This window comes from Numida meleagris, chromosome 5 (assembly GCF_002078875.1).
Source record: "Numida meleagris isolate 19003 breed g44 Domestic line chromosome 5, NumMel1.0, whole genome shotgun sequence".
Classification (NCBI taxonomy): Eukaryota; Metazoa; Chordata; class Aves; order Galliformes; family Numididae; genus Numida; species Numida meleagris.
Genome location: NC_034413.1, coordinates 18,285,857 through 18,299,494, shown reverse-complemented (window position 1 = coordinate 18,299,494; position 13,638 = coordinate 18,285,857). Strand labels below are relative to the sequence as shown.

Here is a 13,638-nt window from a genome sequence, read left to right as displayed (position 1 = left end):
GTTTCCTCCCTTCCTCGAGGAGACCAGGGAAAAACTTCTGCTTAGGTGAACCATGGTGAGGTTATCTGAATGTCCAGTGGGTCAATTAATGAATGTTTCCCCAGCTTTGAAAGTAGTTGCGCTGTCCTGCAGTCTGAAGGCACTGTTAGAAGGGACAAATGTCTAGGCTGTGAGGCAGAAAATGGGACAAATCCAGCCTCCTGTCTTGGGGAGAGAAGGTGTGCATATATATCGGCATTGCAAGGGCATGGCCAGCTTGTATCACAGTCTCTGGTTGTAAACTGTCTGGCAGAGGTTGAGATGGCGCTGAAATGCAGAGTGCTGAGGGGAGACCTGAGCAAGAGCAACCTGATACAGGGAATAGCGCGTTTGAAACCCTGTCTGAGCTAGCAATGTCTATTTTACTTTAGAAAACTCGAAGGAAGCTAGAGGATGCATTGCAGCGACTGGAGACCTTGTATGACAAACTCCGTGAGCAGGCGGTAAGTGCATGCCTCCATTCCCTGTTACCGAGCTGGTTTCTTGATCCCATTTCTGAACTGTGCTGTTGGCCCTGGTGTCTGTTCCAGTATTTCCAGCACATACCCTCTTAAGAAAGCAAAGGGATTGTGAAACTTTATAATGCTTCTTGAGTCCAGCCAACTTTAGCTATTCTTCTTCCTTAACCTTGGCCCAGAAATAGTGTAAGGAAAAGGTGTGAGGGGCTATTTGGTATTAGATGGGTAGAGTAGTTTTCCTCCCAGGAAGTATACTGAAATATATAGGCAGGTTCTAGATGGGGAGGAGCATTTGTAAAGAAATGTTTTGGGGGTGGTTATGAACCTAGTGTATCTTCCAGCTAAGAGGATACTGCTGATGCCAATTGCTGGAGGGTTATCAGACAAGGGAAGAACCTTCATAACATATCTTTTCTGTGAGTGTCCATTTTATGCCTGAACAGAGACAAGATTCTGTGCTAGATGGACCTTTGATCTCCTCAAATACATCAGATATTCATTTAATATTGAAGTGTCATTACACAGGACCTGTGTTCACTATAACCTAACCTAGGTATTGGATTCATGTTTGTTATGGGCTAGGAAACTGAGGGAGGGAGCAGCCTGTCCTTCCTGTCAATGCCTGGCTTTGTAGGTACTGCATTTGGTGAGGATCAGGTAGAGAGCAGGAGGGAAGGGGTGTGGAGGGTGGTGGAGTCTTGTGTTACAGCACTAAGCATGCTAACTCATTTCTGCTCCTCCCCACAGCTCTCTCCAACTATCCTCATGGGTCTCCATGAAATTGCCCGCTGCATTGAAGCTAAGAACTACCAACAGGGTCTCCTGGTTCACACTCAAGTGGTGAGCAGCAGCAGTTTCAGTGAGGTGTCTGGTTTCATGCCCATCCTGAAAGTCCTCATGACCATTGCTGGCAAGCTGAATGTGTAACACGTGGAGCAGCTGGTACAGTGCTCATACTGAGCTGGTGGACTCTCTCACCTGTTGATGTGCTGCAGGTTGCAGACTCTCCTTCCAACTCTGGAGAAATAAGTCTGTGGCCTGGAACTGTGCTAGGACAGCATGCCTGGCCCTATCTACTCTCCAGTCAGCCAGGAGTCTGGATATCCTGGAGACTGTTCTCTGTCTCTGCGTCCCTCTCTCTTTCACTCTATTGCCCCACACTACCCTGGGCCACTTCCCAGCCCAATGCTCTGTTTCAGGTGTCCAGGCAGCACAGAGATTCCCCAAGGACTGCTCTGTGTTAGCCTCCTCTTCCCTGTTCCCCTAGCACAAAGGGGAAACCCCTTCCAGGTTGACACTGCTTTTGCATAGGAGACAAACAGCTGACACCTCGGGCTCTGCTCCCTGCTGCCTCAGTGACAGCTGCCTCTTTTGGGACCTAAGCTGGGTTGCCACTGCTCCATCAGGCTGCAGTCAGGATCTCTCCTCTGGTTCCTACTTTATCTTCATTCTAGTCTTCAACTCATCTCTTGCCCCTCTGCGCCTGTCCATGCTACAACTAAGGCTACCTGCCAGCCTACTCTGGGCTAGCTTTGGTTCTCTCTTTCTTCTTCACACAGCCCTCTTTTCATAGAAGATAAACAGAAGACAGCTATCCTCCACATCCTCAAGTATCCTTCCCCCCCCCCCCCCCCCATAAGCTGAAGGCATGGGCCTTTGCTTTAGACCCAGGGCTGATTTTTTTCCCCCTTCCAGTTCCTGAGATTCTCCCATTCAGGAATGCTGGCAGATTGGGATGCTGTGTATGCTCCTCCCCAGAGCCAGCAGCATTGTGTTTGGGCTAAAAGCTGTGCTGTCTGGCTGGCCTTTTTCACTTCCTTTATGTTAACACAGTGGGTTTATTGCCAACTGATGTTGTCTAAAGGCTTCCTACCTTGGGATTTCCAGGCAGTCTAAGGGCTTTAGAAGCAACAGAGATTGTACAGGTCCTTTAAAGACCAGCCCAGATTTGAGCAGAAGGAGAAGCCTCCTGACACAGCGGTAGTAGAAATGTGCTGCAGTAGGTGGCATTGTCAAATCCCAAGGACACGGCTGTACTGACACTTCCCATTACAGTGGCATTTCCTCTGGGGTGAAATAGGTGAATGAAGCATGCCTGTCCCGTGGAAGAAGTCTGGGAAAGCAGATGGGATTTTAGGGCACTTCTATGTGTGTCTTTCCTTCTTTTCCTCCCTCCTTGCCTTCCTTTCTTTCATGCTAACCAGGCAGTGCAGTCCTTGGATCCTAGCTGGGAGCGGGGCTTCTTCTCAGTGTTTGGCTGCAGCCAGCCCCTGCTTCCTCTGCTTGCTGCTTGAGTGATAATGCCATCGTAGGTCTGTGGTTCAGTGACTTACACGAATCAGCCTGCTCTACCATGAGACTTAGGAGGGAGGGGGATCAGAGAAGGGAGGGAGAGGGTACATCTCATTCTCTCCTTTCCAGGTCAAAGTGCCTCCTTGTTGCTGCTTTGTTCTGTTTCTATTACTGCAGTTTGATGCACTGAGAGATTACAGAACAGTGAAATAAAAGCTGTGTTTTGTGATGCTGCTAGCTTTTTTCATAGCCTTGGTCTGAAGGCAGTTGCTTGTCTTGTCTGGCTAAAGGGTTGTTCCTCTCAGTTTTCAGGGTCACCCACAGAGTTCTCAACTTGGGTTGGGGGAGCAGATTTTGAATGGTATGGGGCAAACCAGATCATGGGCTCTACTGGTGTGGGCAACAAACATCCTGGTGTGGTGAGACCTCAGGCCTTACCTGCTGCCAGGGCTGCAGGGCCAGAGAGCTGTTTTTCAGTCCCAATCCTCAGCTGTGACTATCCATCTGTATCAGACACAGGAGGGATCATGAGCTGGCTGGAGTTCCCCTGGGGAATCACAGTGATGTCGGGGACTTTACACTTCACTTTGGGAGTTGGAAAGGCATCAGTAAGTAAAGAGAGCCCTTGATGAGATCCTCTCCTACTGGAAACCAATGTTATGCCACTGAAGCTGTTAAACTAGCACGCTGATCTGACCTCCTCTGTAGAAATCAAATGTATGCCACTGAATTGTCAGTTCTTGCCTCTAATTGATAACTTCTGAATCTGTTGGCTGATTTCAGGTAATCTTTTAAGGATGTAAGGAGGCTGAAGTGGAACATCAGTACTGAGATAAGGTGGGGAGAATGCTGTAATCTCTCTCTCTATATATGCTGCCAGGTGGCTAGCTAGTATGCTTGTACAGGCCAGCCATCAGCAGACAGGAAACTCTGAAACGTGCAGGGCTGTATTACACGGCTTGTGGTTGGAGGACTTGCAAGGTAGTAAAGGTTGAAAAAGATTGGGTGGGAAAAATTTGAAGACCCATTGCAGGGAAGGGAGCAGCGCTTCTGAGGTTCTTAGGGTGTTAGAGACACAGTACATGCATTCAGGGAAAACCAGCCTTTGTTAGTTCTGCTCCCAGAGGCAAATGGCAAGTGTCAGGGAGCCTTGCAGAGGTGCAGCAGCCAAGTGGGAGCAGTTAGCAGCCAGTGTGGCCTCCCAGCTCTCCCCTATCAGAGAGGTGCAGGCTGATGTTTAAGGGCTGCACTTACGTTGTGACCCTTCTGATGCTGAACAAGTGAGCAGGTAGCCAGTGACGTCCATTTGCTTAGTGAGTGTATAAGGAAAGTCCTTAGGCTTTTTGAGGTCATTTAACCTGGTAGTTGGTAGGCTCTGCCATTCTGGATTTAGTTGTAGCACCTGTGCAGCCCAGCCCTTTTGCTTCTTTAACTCCTGCATGCACTGCTCCTGCTATCCATGGGTTCATGCAGAGACCGGCTCTTTATCCTGCCTTTGCTGTGAGTCCTTTCTTGTCCCCTCTGTCCCACTGTTACTCAGTTCTGCTTCAGGTTTACCCCAGTGAGCTCCATCCCTAAAATTTGTCAGGGAAACCAGGCAGCAAGGTAACCCGCTCAGGGTTCCTGCTGGTGGCCAGACCTCCATCTCCATGGCCCTGGGGCTGTCTGCTGCCTTGCAGGTGCCGCTGGAAAGCGCTGCTCTGGTTGCAGCTCTCCGGCTAGTACCAGTGTGCAGCCATGCCTCCCCCAGTGCGGGCACATGCTGCCACAGCATCCCTGCACAGCTCAGCACAGAAAAAGCATTTTCTGTTGGGTGAGAAGGCTTTTGGGTTGACAAAGAACGGGGGGCAGGAGGAAGGGATCCCTGGGCATGGAGAACAGAGCTCTAATCCTGTTGCAGATAACAACATGTCTGCGGGCTAGGCTTGTGTGTGTTTGGGGGAGCTGCAGGGGCAGAGATTGTTAGGCAGTATTTGTTTGTAAAGCCACTTGCTCTGAAGATAATGCTTGCACTAACTTCTATTGAGGGAGCAGTGTGAGTCCCCACAAAGTCCTTTCCCAAAGTGTCTTTGAAGCCAAGAACCCATTGAAAGGAAGAAAGGCCAAGAGAGGGGATTAGTTTGTTCAGCAGCTGTGAATTTCAGTGGGAGGCTGATGAACTCCAAAGTCTTTGTTGGGATTTTTTTTGTATGGAGCCCTGCTGGAGGGAGAGACCCACACGGGGGCCGCGGCCTTAGACAAGAAGGAATCCGAAGCGGCAGGGAGCTGTAAGCAGGCCACAAGGACTTTTCCCAAACACTTTTCGGAAAAGGTGTTGTGAAGAGAGCGGAGGGGGATTAGCATGTGAAATGACACTTTCCATTGACTCCGCAGAGGGGAGGGGAAAAGGGCTGGCTGGCTGATTTATTAGCATTTTGTTCCCTTTTCTGTTCTGCTCCCCAGCAGCCCCCCTCCTCCTGGAGACCTCTAAAGAGGTTTGGATTGGAAAAGGGAGCGGGGGGTGCCTGTTTGTGTGTCATCTGGGCGAAGGTGACCACCTGGGAAGCTGAATGTAAATATTTCTCCTCTGAGGAATGCGCCTTCATTAAACCGAAATGAATACATGGAAGCATCCAATCCCACCGCACAATGGCCGCAGTGCCTTTACTGCTCAGGGCCGCTCTTGCCAGGGAGGGGGACCTCTCCGGGCCCCGACCCGCTGCTTAGGTCAGCACATTTTGCAGCTGCACTGTCGCCATTTTGTCCCGCAGGAAGCGAGGCGGCGGTGGTGGGGCCCTGCTTGCAGTGCTCCCTGCATGCCCCTTGCTCCAGAAATGTGGGGCTGGAGACCGTTCCCCTTTGCCAACAGACGTCACTATGTCCAGTGGGTGCATCCAGGCCTAGGCCACGGCCTGTGTGGGCTGTTTGTGTGGGGTATGGCACGCAGCAGTAGTGGGGGCACAGAGAACAAGGAGTAGAAGCTCTTCGCTATGCTTTGCAGCTGTCCTCAGGCCAGCTTTGTTAGGCGGGAAGCCCTCTGTGGCTCTCTGCCCTCCTGCCTGAGGATGCAGCCCCAGCACTGGGAGGCAGAGGGCAGGGCCGGGGGCCTTGTGTTAACAGGAACCTTCCTGCTCACAGCTGGGGGTTGTGTATGATGCAGAAGTGTTTCAGCTTTCCCTGAGAATGGGCCAAGAAGGGTTCTTGGAATTTTTGAAGTGCCAGATTACTGCGTGGCATGGAGTCTCTTGCTCTTGTGAGACCTCAGGTTGCCCTAGGTCTGAATGCCCATCCCCAACAACACAGCCTAGAGATGATGGGGATATTTGATAACTAAGATGCATACAGACTGCTGAGTGTCTTTAGTGTGCCTGAAATGGGCAACTGGGCCCCTTTGCCTTCCTCCTGTCTCCTTTTCCTCTGGGCTCAGGTGAGCTCTGGGAGAGAGCAAGCCCTATCCTATGATGGTAGGGGCTGAGGTGGGGGAACTGCTCAGCAATTCTTGTGCTGAACAGATGAGCAAGTGGCTCAGTTGTAGTCTCCAGAGCTGTAGCTTCACGCATCCACACATGCAATTGGACAGACAAAACACCCAGCTTCTTGGACACAACGGCATTTTCCAAGCACTTGGCTACTGATTTATTGCATTGGCTATTCCTTTACAAATATTGGCTACAAGACAGGTCTAATGGCCAGTAACTTAACTCTGCTGGCTTCTCATCTCTCTAAAGACACTTCAAACAGCAAAGTAGAATATAAATTGACAGCACCGGGGAGATCACTGAGGGTGCAGTGAGCTTCCCCTGGGTCTGCAGCTGACAGCCTCCTTACTCCCTACCTCATCCAGGGCAAGGGAAAAGAGATGTGTCAACCAAATCTTCCTGCTGCTTGCTTAGCCTATAGAATATATACAATAAGATGTAGAGAAAAAACTGTTATGTATACATCACAGTAACTGTGCAATAAATTAAACTTCAAAGTGCTTCACTTTCCTATTTACAACACCATTAAATAGTAACTGACTTTATCAGACTAGGAGGAAGTATATAGTTAGCTGACAGGGTGAGTGCTCAGCAAGTACACCAGGAGGGGAATGGGCTCAGCTGAGCACAGCTCCTCTCTGGGAGAGACTGGGGAGGGAAGAAGGACTCTACAAGTGTGAGGGCATTGGTATGGCATTAGTCTAGGTGGCTGGGGTGAGAAGGGGGGGCACGCCTCGAGGCTTGGAAGATGCAGAGTAAGCATGTAAAAAAGCAACTGCTGTGACCCCTTCCTAGGATAAATTTTTAACGGCTGGTCAAGCAGCAGCTGGAATCTTGCTGCACTGGAGAGCTGAATTAAGCTGGGAAGGATGGGAGGTGATGCCCAGGTAGCTGGCTCACTGCAGGAAAGAGTTGCATACCTTTTCTGTTTCCTCATAACACAGGGTTTAACAAAAGGCAGTACCATTTTTCTTTGAGAGATTCTATTTTTTTTTTTAAGGTATGAGAAGCCTCTTTTTAGGGACTTCTGCTCTGAGTGGCTTAGGTCTGGTGGGGTCATCTAAGCTTCCTTGTGCTTTCCTGAGTGTTGATCTTACTTGCTTAAAGGCCTGGAGCAGGCAAGCTGAAAAGAGCAGGAGCTACAGAGGGCAGCTGCATTTTCAGCGATAAAACTATAGTCACTAGGTAGAGTGACCTTGGGCTGAAGGGACCAAATCTCACCTGGTTATGTCAACAATTAAGTGCCTTCCCAGAAGTACTCAGCCACTCCACTACCAGGAAATGCACTGCATGGCTGAGGAATTGCGGGAGCTCTTCTGCCTTGTCCAAGCCACGCTGTGAGGTGACGTTGGGTGAAGTGGCCTTGCTTGGAAATGAGATAAAACTAACCCAAAAGGAAATGGTGCCAGGGGAGGTAGGGAGGGAAGGAGAAGAGAGGAGGGGGCGCTCAGGACCGTAGGGGAGCAGGGGCAGTTAGAGTTTCCTCTTGAGCTTGCGACTGGCCCCGCCGCCCCCACTCCGCTCCCGCTTCTCTTTGCGGACACAGAAGTACTTGGTGACCCGTTTGCGGCACTGCTCACACCGCACGGCACAGCACCAGTGGAACTTGCAGTTGCAGCTGGACACCATCTCGGCTCGTCTCTCCTCCACTGCCAGCCCACAGTCCCCGCACAGCCGCCGGCAGCTCCGCTTCTCCCACTTGCTGAGCGCCTTGCCTCTCTTCAGACACTCCCGGCCCTCCGTGCCCAGCAGCCCCAGCGTCTTGTTCTCCAGGCAGTAGTCAGGAGAGTCTTCTAAATGGACCAGCTCCTTCTTGGAGATGGAGCTGAAAGTCTCGGCAATGGCCCCCCGGCTGGCAGCGCTGTTCCCCACCCCCTGCAGCAAGTCCACCTTCAAGGCCTTGTGGTATCTCTCCTTGAGGTAAGTGCCCACCTCGCGGAACTCAGGCAGCTGCAGCCAGCAGGTCTGCGTGGTACAGCTCCCTGACACGCCGTGGCATTTGCAAGTCCGCTTCATGGTTCCTTTGACAGCCTGTGAGATGAGGAGAGAGAAAAAAGCCCAGAGGGCTCACCAGGGTCATTTCTGTGGTGCAGCTCAGAGACAAATCTGGCTTGTAATTGTGGAGGGGTCTGCCATGGCCCCTCCTTGTACAGTAACCCTGCCTAGGGAGGGTTGGCTTTTTCAAGGTAGGCTACTACTTGAAGAGGGAGAAAGAGGGCAGCGAGGAGGAGTTAGAGGGTAAACATCTTCAGAAGGTTTGATACATTAGGACAAACACCATCAGTATTGCTGCCCTGCCCTCCCTCTCCTCAGCTAGATAATTGCTCCTACTCTGCACATGCTTTTAGCCCCAGCAAGCAGTGAGACTCTATAGTGAATGGCTAGAGCACATCAGGTAGGTGCTTCCAAGTCTGGAAGGAGGAAAGGGGCTCACCTTTCTTCCTGCCTCATTGTTGTGCAGGTTCATAGCAGCTCTGGCATCTTGTCCAGTCTCCAGGGCATCCACAAACTGTTTAGAGATGGCTTCCCCAAAGCCCACGTTATCACTGCAGCCTCCCCACAGCCAGCCTTGCCCACCTAGGAAAGGAGATGAGAGATGCACTGCTGGGGAACCAGACCTTCACTGTTGCTGTGGCCCCCAGGGTGGGAAAGGGTGATCGCCAGCAGTCATGGAAGGAATGGAGGCTGGGGGGATGAAACCAGCCCTTTGCCTAGTGGTACTCCCAGATTCCATCCCCTTGGGCTTGTGCCATTTCTACTCAGGCTCGGGCAACAAGTGGCTCACATGGGCAACAAGTGGCTCACGCGGGCAATGAAGGTGTATGCTCCATGTGACAATCCCAAGGATTTCCAGGCTTTCTATATGGTAGGATTCAGAATTCACGCATTAGCACTCCTACAGAGATAAAGCTTTGGATCTTTGATCACCTTTCCTCCAACCATGACTTTAACTGGTCCAGTCTGAGTTGCAGGGACAAGTTGCCTGTTCAGCACAGGTTTGTGACATGGATTAGCCAACTCGTGTGCACAGAGTCACAGGATCCTTAGAGTTGGAAGGGATGTCCTGTGTGCGTGTCCTGGTTAAAGGGAACAGAGTCTCCTCCACCAGGAAACATCCCAGGCCTAGTACACCTATAGCAAGGAGGCCCTCTTTTTTATACACCTAAAATCCCAGGCCAATGTTAGGCATCTCAGAAGGCTCTGATTTTCCAGTTATCATAAAGAAACACGGGAGTCAGCACAGATTGGGAAACTATACAGGAAAACGTGGCAAGTACTTTTGCTAACCTAGCGTGGGCTTGATAATTTAGCACAGCTGCCTGGAAACACATCGTGTGGTTTCTTCTTTTCCTCCTAGAGAAAAATTCCAAATGCTCTGGTAAGAATTGAAATCTGAAATATTCTGACCCTTGTGTACCTCGGTGGTACATCATGGGCATTGCGGTTTAATTGGTCTTGTGCCTTTTGTCCATGCAAGGCCATGCCACTGCCTGGGTGCTCATTTGCAGGGAAAGGCAGAGGTGTATCTAATGGGAGGGTGGGTGATTGCAGCAGATGACAAAGGGAGAATAGTAACGTGTAACCAATGCAGCTACAGCAACTCAGAGTCAGCACAGTAGTATTTGGAATTGAACCATGTTTTGGACAAATACAAGTTTCCTTTGCCCATCGAGGCTTTAAGTTCACACTGGAAAATTTTCATGAAAAACAAACATGTTTTGAGAAAGAAACTGTAGTATGGCTAGCTCAAATAAAATTTGGTGTGTCATTGCCCCCAAGTCTTGGTCTTTGAGAGATGGTCTGTCCTCAGACACCTACAAAACAGTGGCTGTTGTAAAAACTGTTAGCCGGTAAGCAGATTACTCAGTGCTGCGCACTCCAGTGGAATTTATGACAAACTGACACCTACCGCCTGCCAAGTACAGCTGAGCAAGGAGAGGCTTTTAAAAGATTTTGATAATTGGAAATTCGACGTTTTTCCTTTCAAAACACCCAAACTTCACTGTTGTATGAGATCTGAGGGGAGAGGCAAAGTGGTGAAGCCCTGGAATTCCCCACCAAGGCTGTGCAGTGGCTGCAGGCTGGGGACAGCAGGGATGGGGTGAGATGAATGCTGGGCACTGCCACAGCAGTTCTCATGACTGCGCTCTTGTGGGCCCAACACACTGATGAACACTCGAAGGGTCTACAGATGCCATCCTGCTTTCCCCAACAGTAATTCTGGTGGAATTGTGGAGAGTGGAGGAGAGCTTCCTCCATCAGCCCAGGGTTTGATAGAGGGACCACCGCTTGTCTCTCCTTACCAAGCTGCCCATTGCGGGAGTCATCACAGCCACAGTTGTCAAAATCCCCCAGGCTGCAGTTCCGGGTCAGCGTGTACATGACACCTGCAGAGCTGATGGCATGGACAAAGGCAGTTTCTCGGTTTGCTGTCAAGCAGAAACACAAGGAGAGCAAACATGTTAAAGATTTCATGGCAAGACTGGTGTTCAGAATGGCTCCTGTTACGCAGGAGACTCAGTCAGATAACGTTTGCAGTGGGCAGGGCTGCGTTGGATAGAAAAGAGGCCCTACAGGTCAGATTAGCTTAGTCTTGGCTTGAACTGCATGAAAATGGAAGTTCCCAGACTTGATCCAGACCAACCAGTGTCATTTCCAAGGGTGAGGATGAGTTTAGCACCTGACTATCATTGTGCTCACCAGTGGTTATACTGCACGGAGGCCCAAATGTCCCCCATATCTCACTGATGCCTCCCAGAGAGGAAGGGGCCCTCTCCAAAGGTCAAAGATCTTCCCCACAGCCCCCTCAAGCCTTGCCTTCTGCCAGACCCCAGCCCGGCCTGCCCCAGAAGAGGGACAGCCCAAATGGGGATGGGACAGGAAAGGAGGCACCTGGGAAGAGAGGAGGGGCTGCTGGGCTCTAATCTGTGGCAAATGGGTCCCGGTAGTGGTATCCAATGCTTTCCTTACCGCTGCGCAGCCCGCCGTGGCTGGAGAGCTGCAGTGCCCGCTCAGGGCAGTTCCAGCGGTCCCAGGCAAACTGGAACTTGCACTCCTCAATGCCGCTCTGTGCCCCAGCTGCCACGCTGCTGGAGTAGATGAGATAGGCCTAGGAGAAAACAAAGCAATGAATCAAGACTGGGACAGCATCAGCCTGGCACTGAGGATGCTGCTGTGTTGGGCTGTAGATGGGCTGAGAAGTGTGGCCTCAGTCTTGCCAGGAGGCTTGCAGTCATCTGCAAAGAACTCATGTACCATCTACAGAGACAACATGTGCACAGCTGTAGGGCTAGCCTGAGCTTAGCTCCTCAGAGTCTGATGGTTGTCAACAGCAGCAGGAAGTGCATTTTCTGCTGTGCTGGCTCAGAGGCTGAGCCTCCTGAAGGGAGAAGGCCAAGTGGTGCTGCAGGCTGCTAGCCACATGAGGAGCTGTGTGGTGTCCAGCCCTGGCACTGAGGGGAACCCCTTGTCTCTCCAGTGTAAGAGGAGTTGGTTTTTAAAGATGAATTTTTCAAGAGGAACAAAAATATGAGGTGAATTTTACAGATGGTCCTGGTTAGGAAATAAAGGCTGTGAAAGAGGGGTGCAAGGAGGAGAGGAATCAAAACCACTGAACGAAGCCCTGGAAATTCCAGCTATGCTCCTCAGGGAAGTGTGTTCTGCAGGGCCCACAGCAAGTACCCCTCCAGCTGGATGAATGTGGGTCCTAATGCTGAGCTAGTCAGCAGGAAGCAATGGATGACAGGTGAGACTGGCAGCTGGGGTCAGTAGACACATTTCCACAGTCTGACCCAACCAACTTAAAAGTGCTCCAGGCTCCTTTGCTGAGGGCTGCCGCAGCCTGCAGAGCCCTCATGAGAGCATCCCTGGCCCTCCTCTGTCTTGTTGCTGGGTGCCTGGGGGTGAGGGGAGCTCTGGCCAAAGCCGGTTGGAGAGGGGTGGGAAGGAGGAGCCCCCCTTCCCTCCCCTGGGTTTAGTGGGATCAGGGACAGAGATCAAAGAGATTTCTCTTACCTTGGGGCCCGTCATCAGGAAATTATTCACTGACCTGGAAGACAGAGACAGTGTCAGCAGGGAGGGGGTGATGGTGGAGGGGCCTGGGGAATGCCTGGCATCCCAGGGCTCTCCTCTTACTCTGCCTGGCTCCTGGCTGCAGGCACCTCTGGTCACTCAGCACCTTCCCCTGCCCACATCCGTCGGGGCCCTGTCTGCCTGCCCCGCCCCGCCCCATGGCCTCCTGTTCCCCATGGCTGTACTCCATCTTCTCCACAGCTGCTCCCAGCACCCCTTCTTCCCTCCTGTTGCCCTCGCTCACTGCTCCTTCCTTTTGCTCTTCTCATAGCTGCTAGTTACACCAATTCCCCCATCTTCTATGCTCCGCCAGCTTTGCTTTTCACCATACCCATCTGCTGCTTGGCTGAGCTGCCCCTAGCCCCGGGAGATGGGCCATGTCCCTTAGAGAGGAGGAGGTCAAACCACAGCTCAGTCATGGTGCGTGTCTCAGTGACATCTCCCTGCCTCATGGTTCCTTGTTTTCCTGTAATGCCAGTTCTGCCTGACCACGCTCTCCTCTTGCTGCACCAAAGTGAAATTTTCTGCTGTTTTCCATGTGAAATATGAAAAAGTTAGATGAAATGTTTCCAAAGGTGGCCGTTTGCATTCTCGCAAAATACTTAATTAACACTATTCAAAGAAATTCGTTTTTCTACTGAGACTATGCTAGCCCTTCTTTAGTAACCAGAGCCTTCAGCTCTGCAAGTTTCACCATTTCCCCTATTCTGTAGATCAGCAGCTTCTTTCTTGTACAGAAGGGGGAAAACTTCAAAATGTGAGCCCTCTTTCTAAATATACTTTAAAGAAAATGAAAGGAACTCTCATTTAGTTTTGAATCATGAGATTTTTTGCTTGCCATGGCATGACAACATCTTTAACTTATTCCTCACACCTGGTGGTGGGAGGGGAGGAAAAAGCAAAGCAGCAATCTCTTTTCATTGCTCCCACCTGGGAGCTCCATGCCCAGAAGACACTGCCATCCCTACTGACATCTGCTGTGTGGATGACTGAGCTCAACTTCTGCATTCGTTTGGGCTGTGGTTGCTGCCTAGGATGGGCTGTGGCCTGACAGTAAGTTGTTCTCACCTGGAAACTAGGGATGGCCTGAGCATTCTGCTTGGGAGGTACTAGTCCAATTGCACATAAGCACAGGCTGTTTTGAAGGATGGGTTTCAAAGAGTATTTTGAAATCTGTGCTGAATGGTGTTCAGTCTCTGCTGTGTTCCATGGTACCTACAGCCTGAGAGCCCACTGCCCATAGCTTCTCTGCCTTTGCTGCCTGGCCATGGGCTTGTCCAGCCACGCCTGCTCACAGGCCAGCATCCAGCTGAGTATTT

The 13,638-nt window shown here is 51.0% G+C and overlaps 2 protein-coding genes across 2 annotated transcripts in view; one reads left to right on the top strand and one right to left on the bottom strand.

Moving 5' to 3' along the window:
- SEC31B (SEC31 homolog B, COPII coat complex component) overlaps positions 1-3,038 on the top strand; it is a 43,030-nt gene extending 39,992 nt beyond the window's left edge. Inside the window, exons 25-26 of the mRNA XM_021399052.1 lie at positions 411-482; positions 1,245-3,038. Coding sequence (XP_021254727.1) covers positions 411-482; positions 1,245-1,424 — 252 coding nt within the window. The 3' untranslated portion in view covers positions 1,425-3,038. The remainder of the gene's footprint in view (positions 1-410; positions 483-1,244) is intronic.
- Positions 6,870-12,344, bottom strand: WNT8B (Wnt family member 8B). The gene is made up of 5 exons (XM_021399036.1): positions 12,263-12,344; positions 11,219-11,357; positions 10,552-10,677; positions 8,682-8,824; positions 6,870-8,278 (listed from the first exon to the last, which is right to left on the bottom strand). Exons 1-5 carry the CDS (start codon positions 12,275-12,277, stop codon positions 7,721-7,723), a joined length of 981 nt encoding a protein of 326 aa, XP_021254711.1. The 5' UTR covers positions 12,278-12,344; the 3' UTR covers positions 6,870-7,720.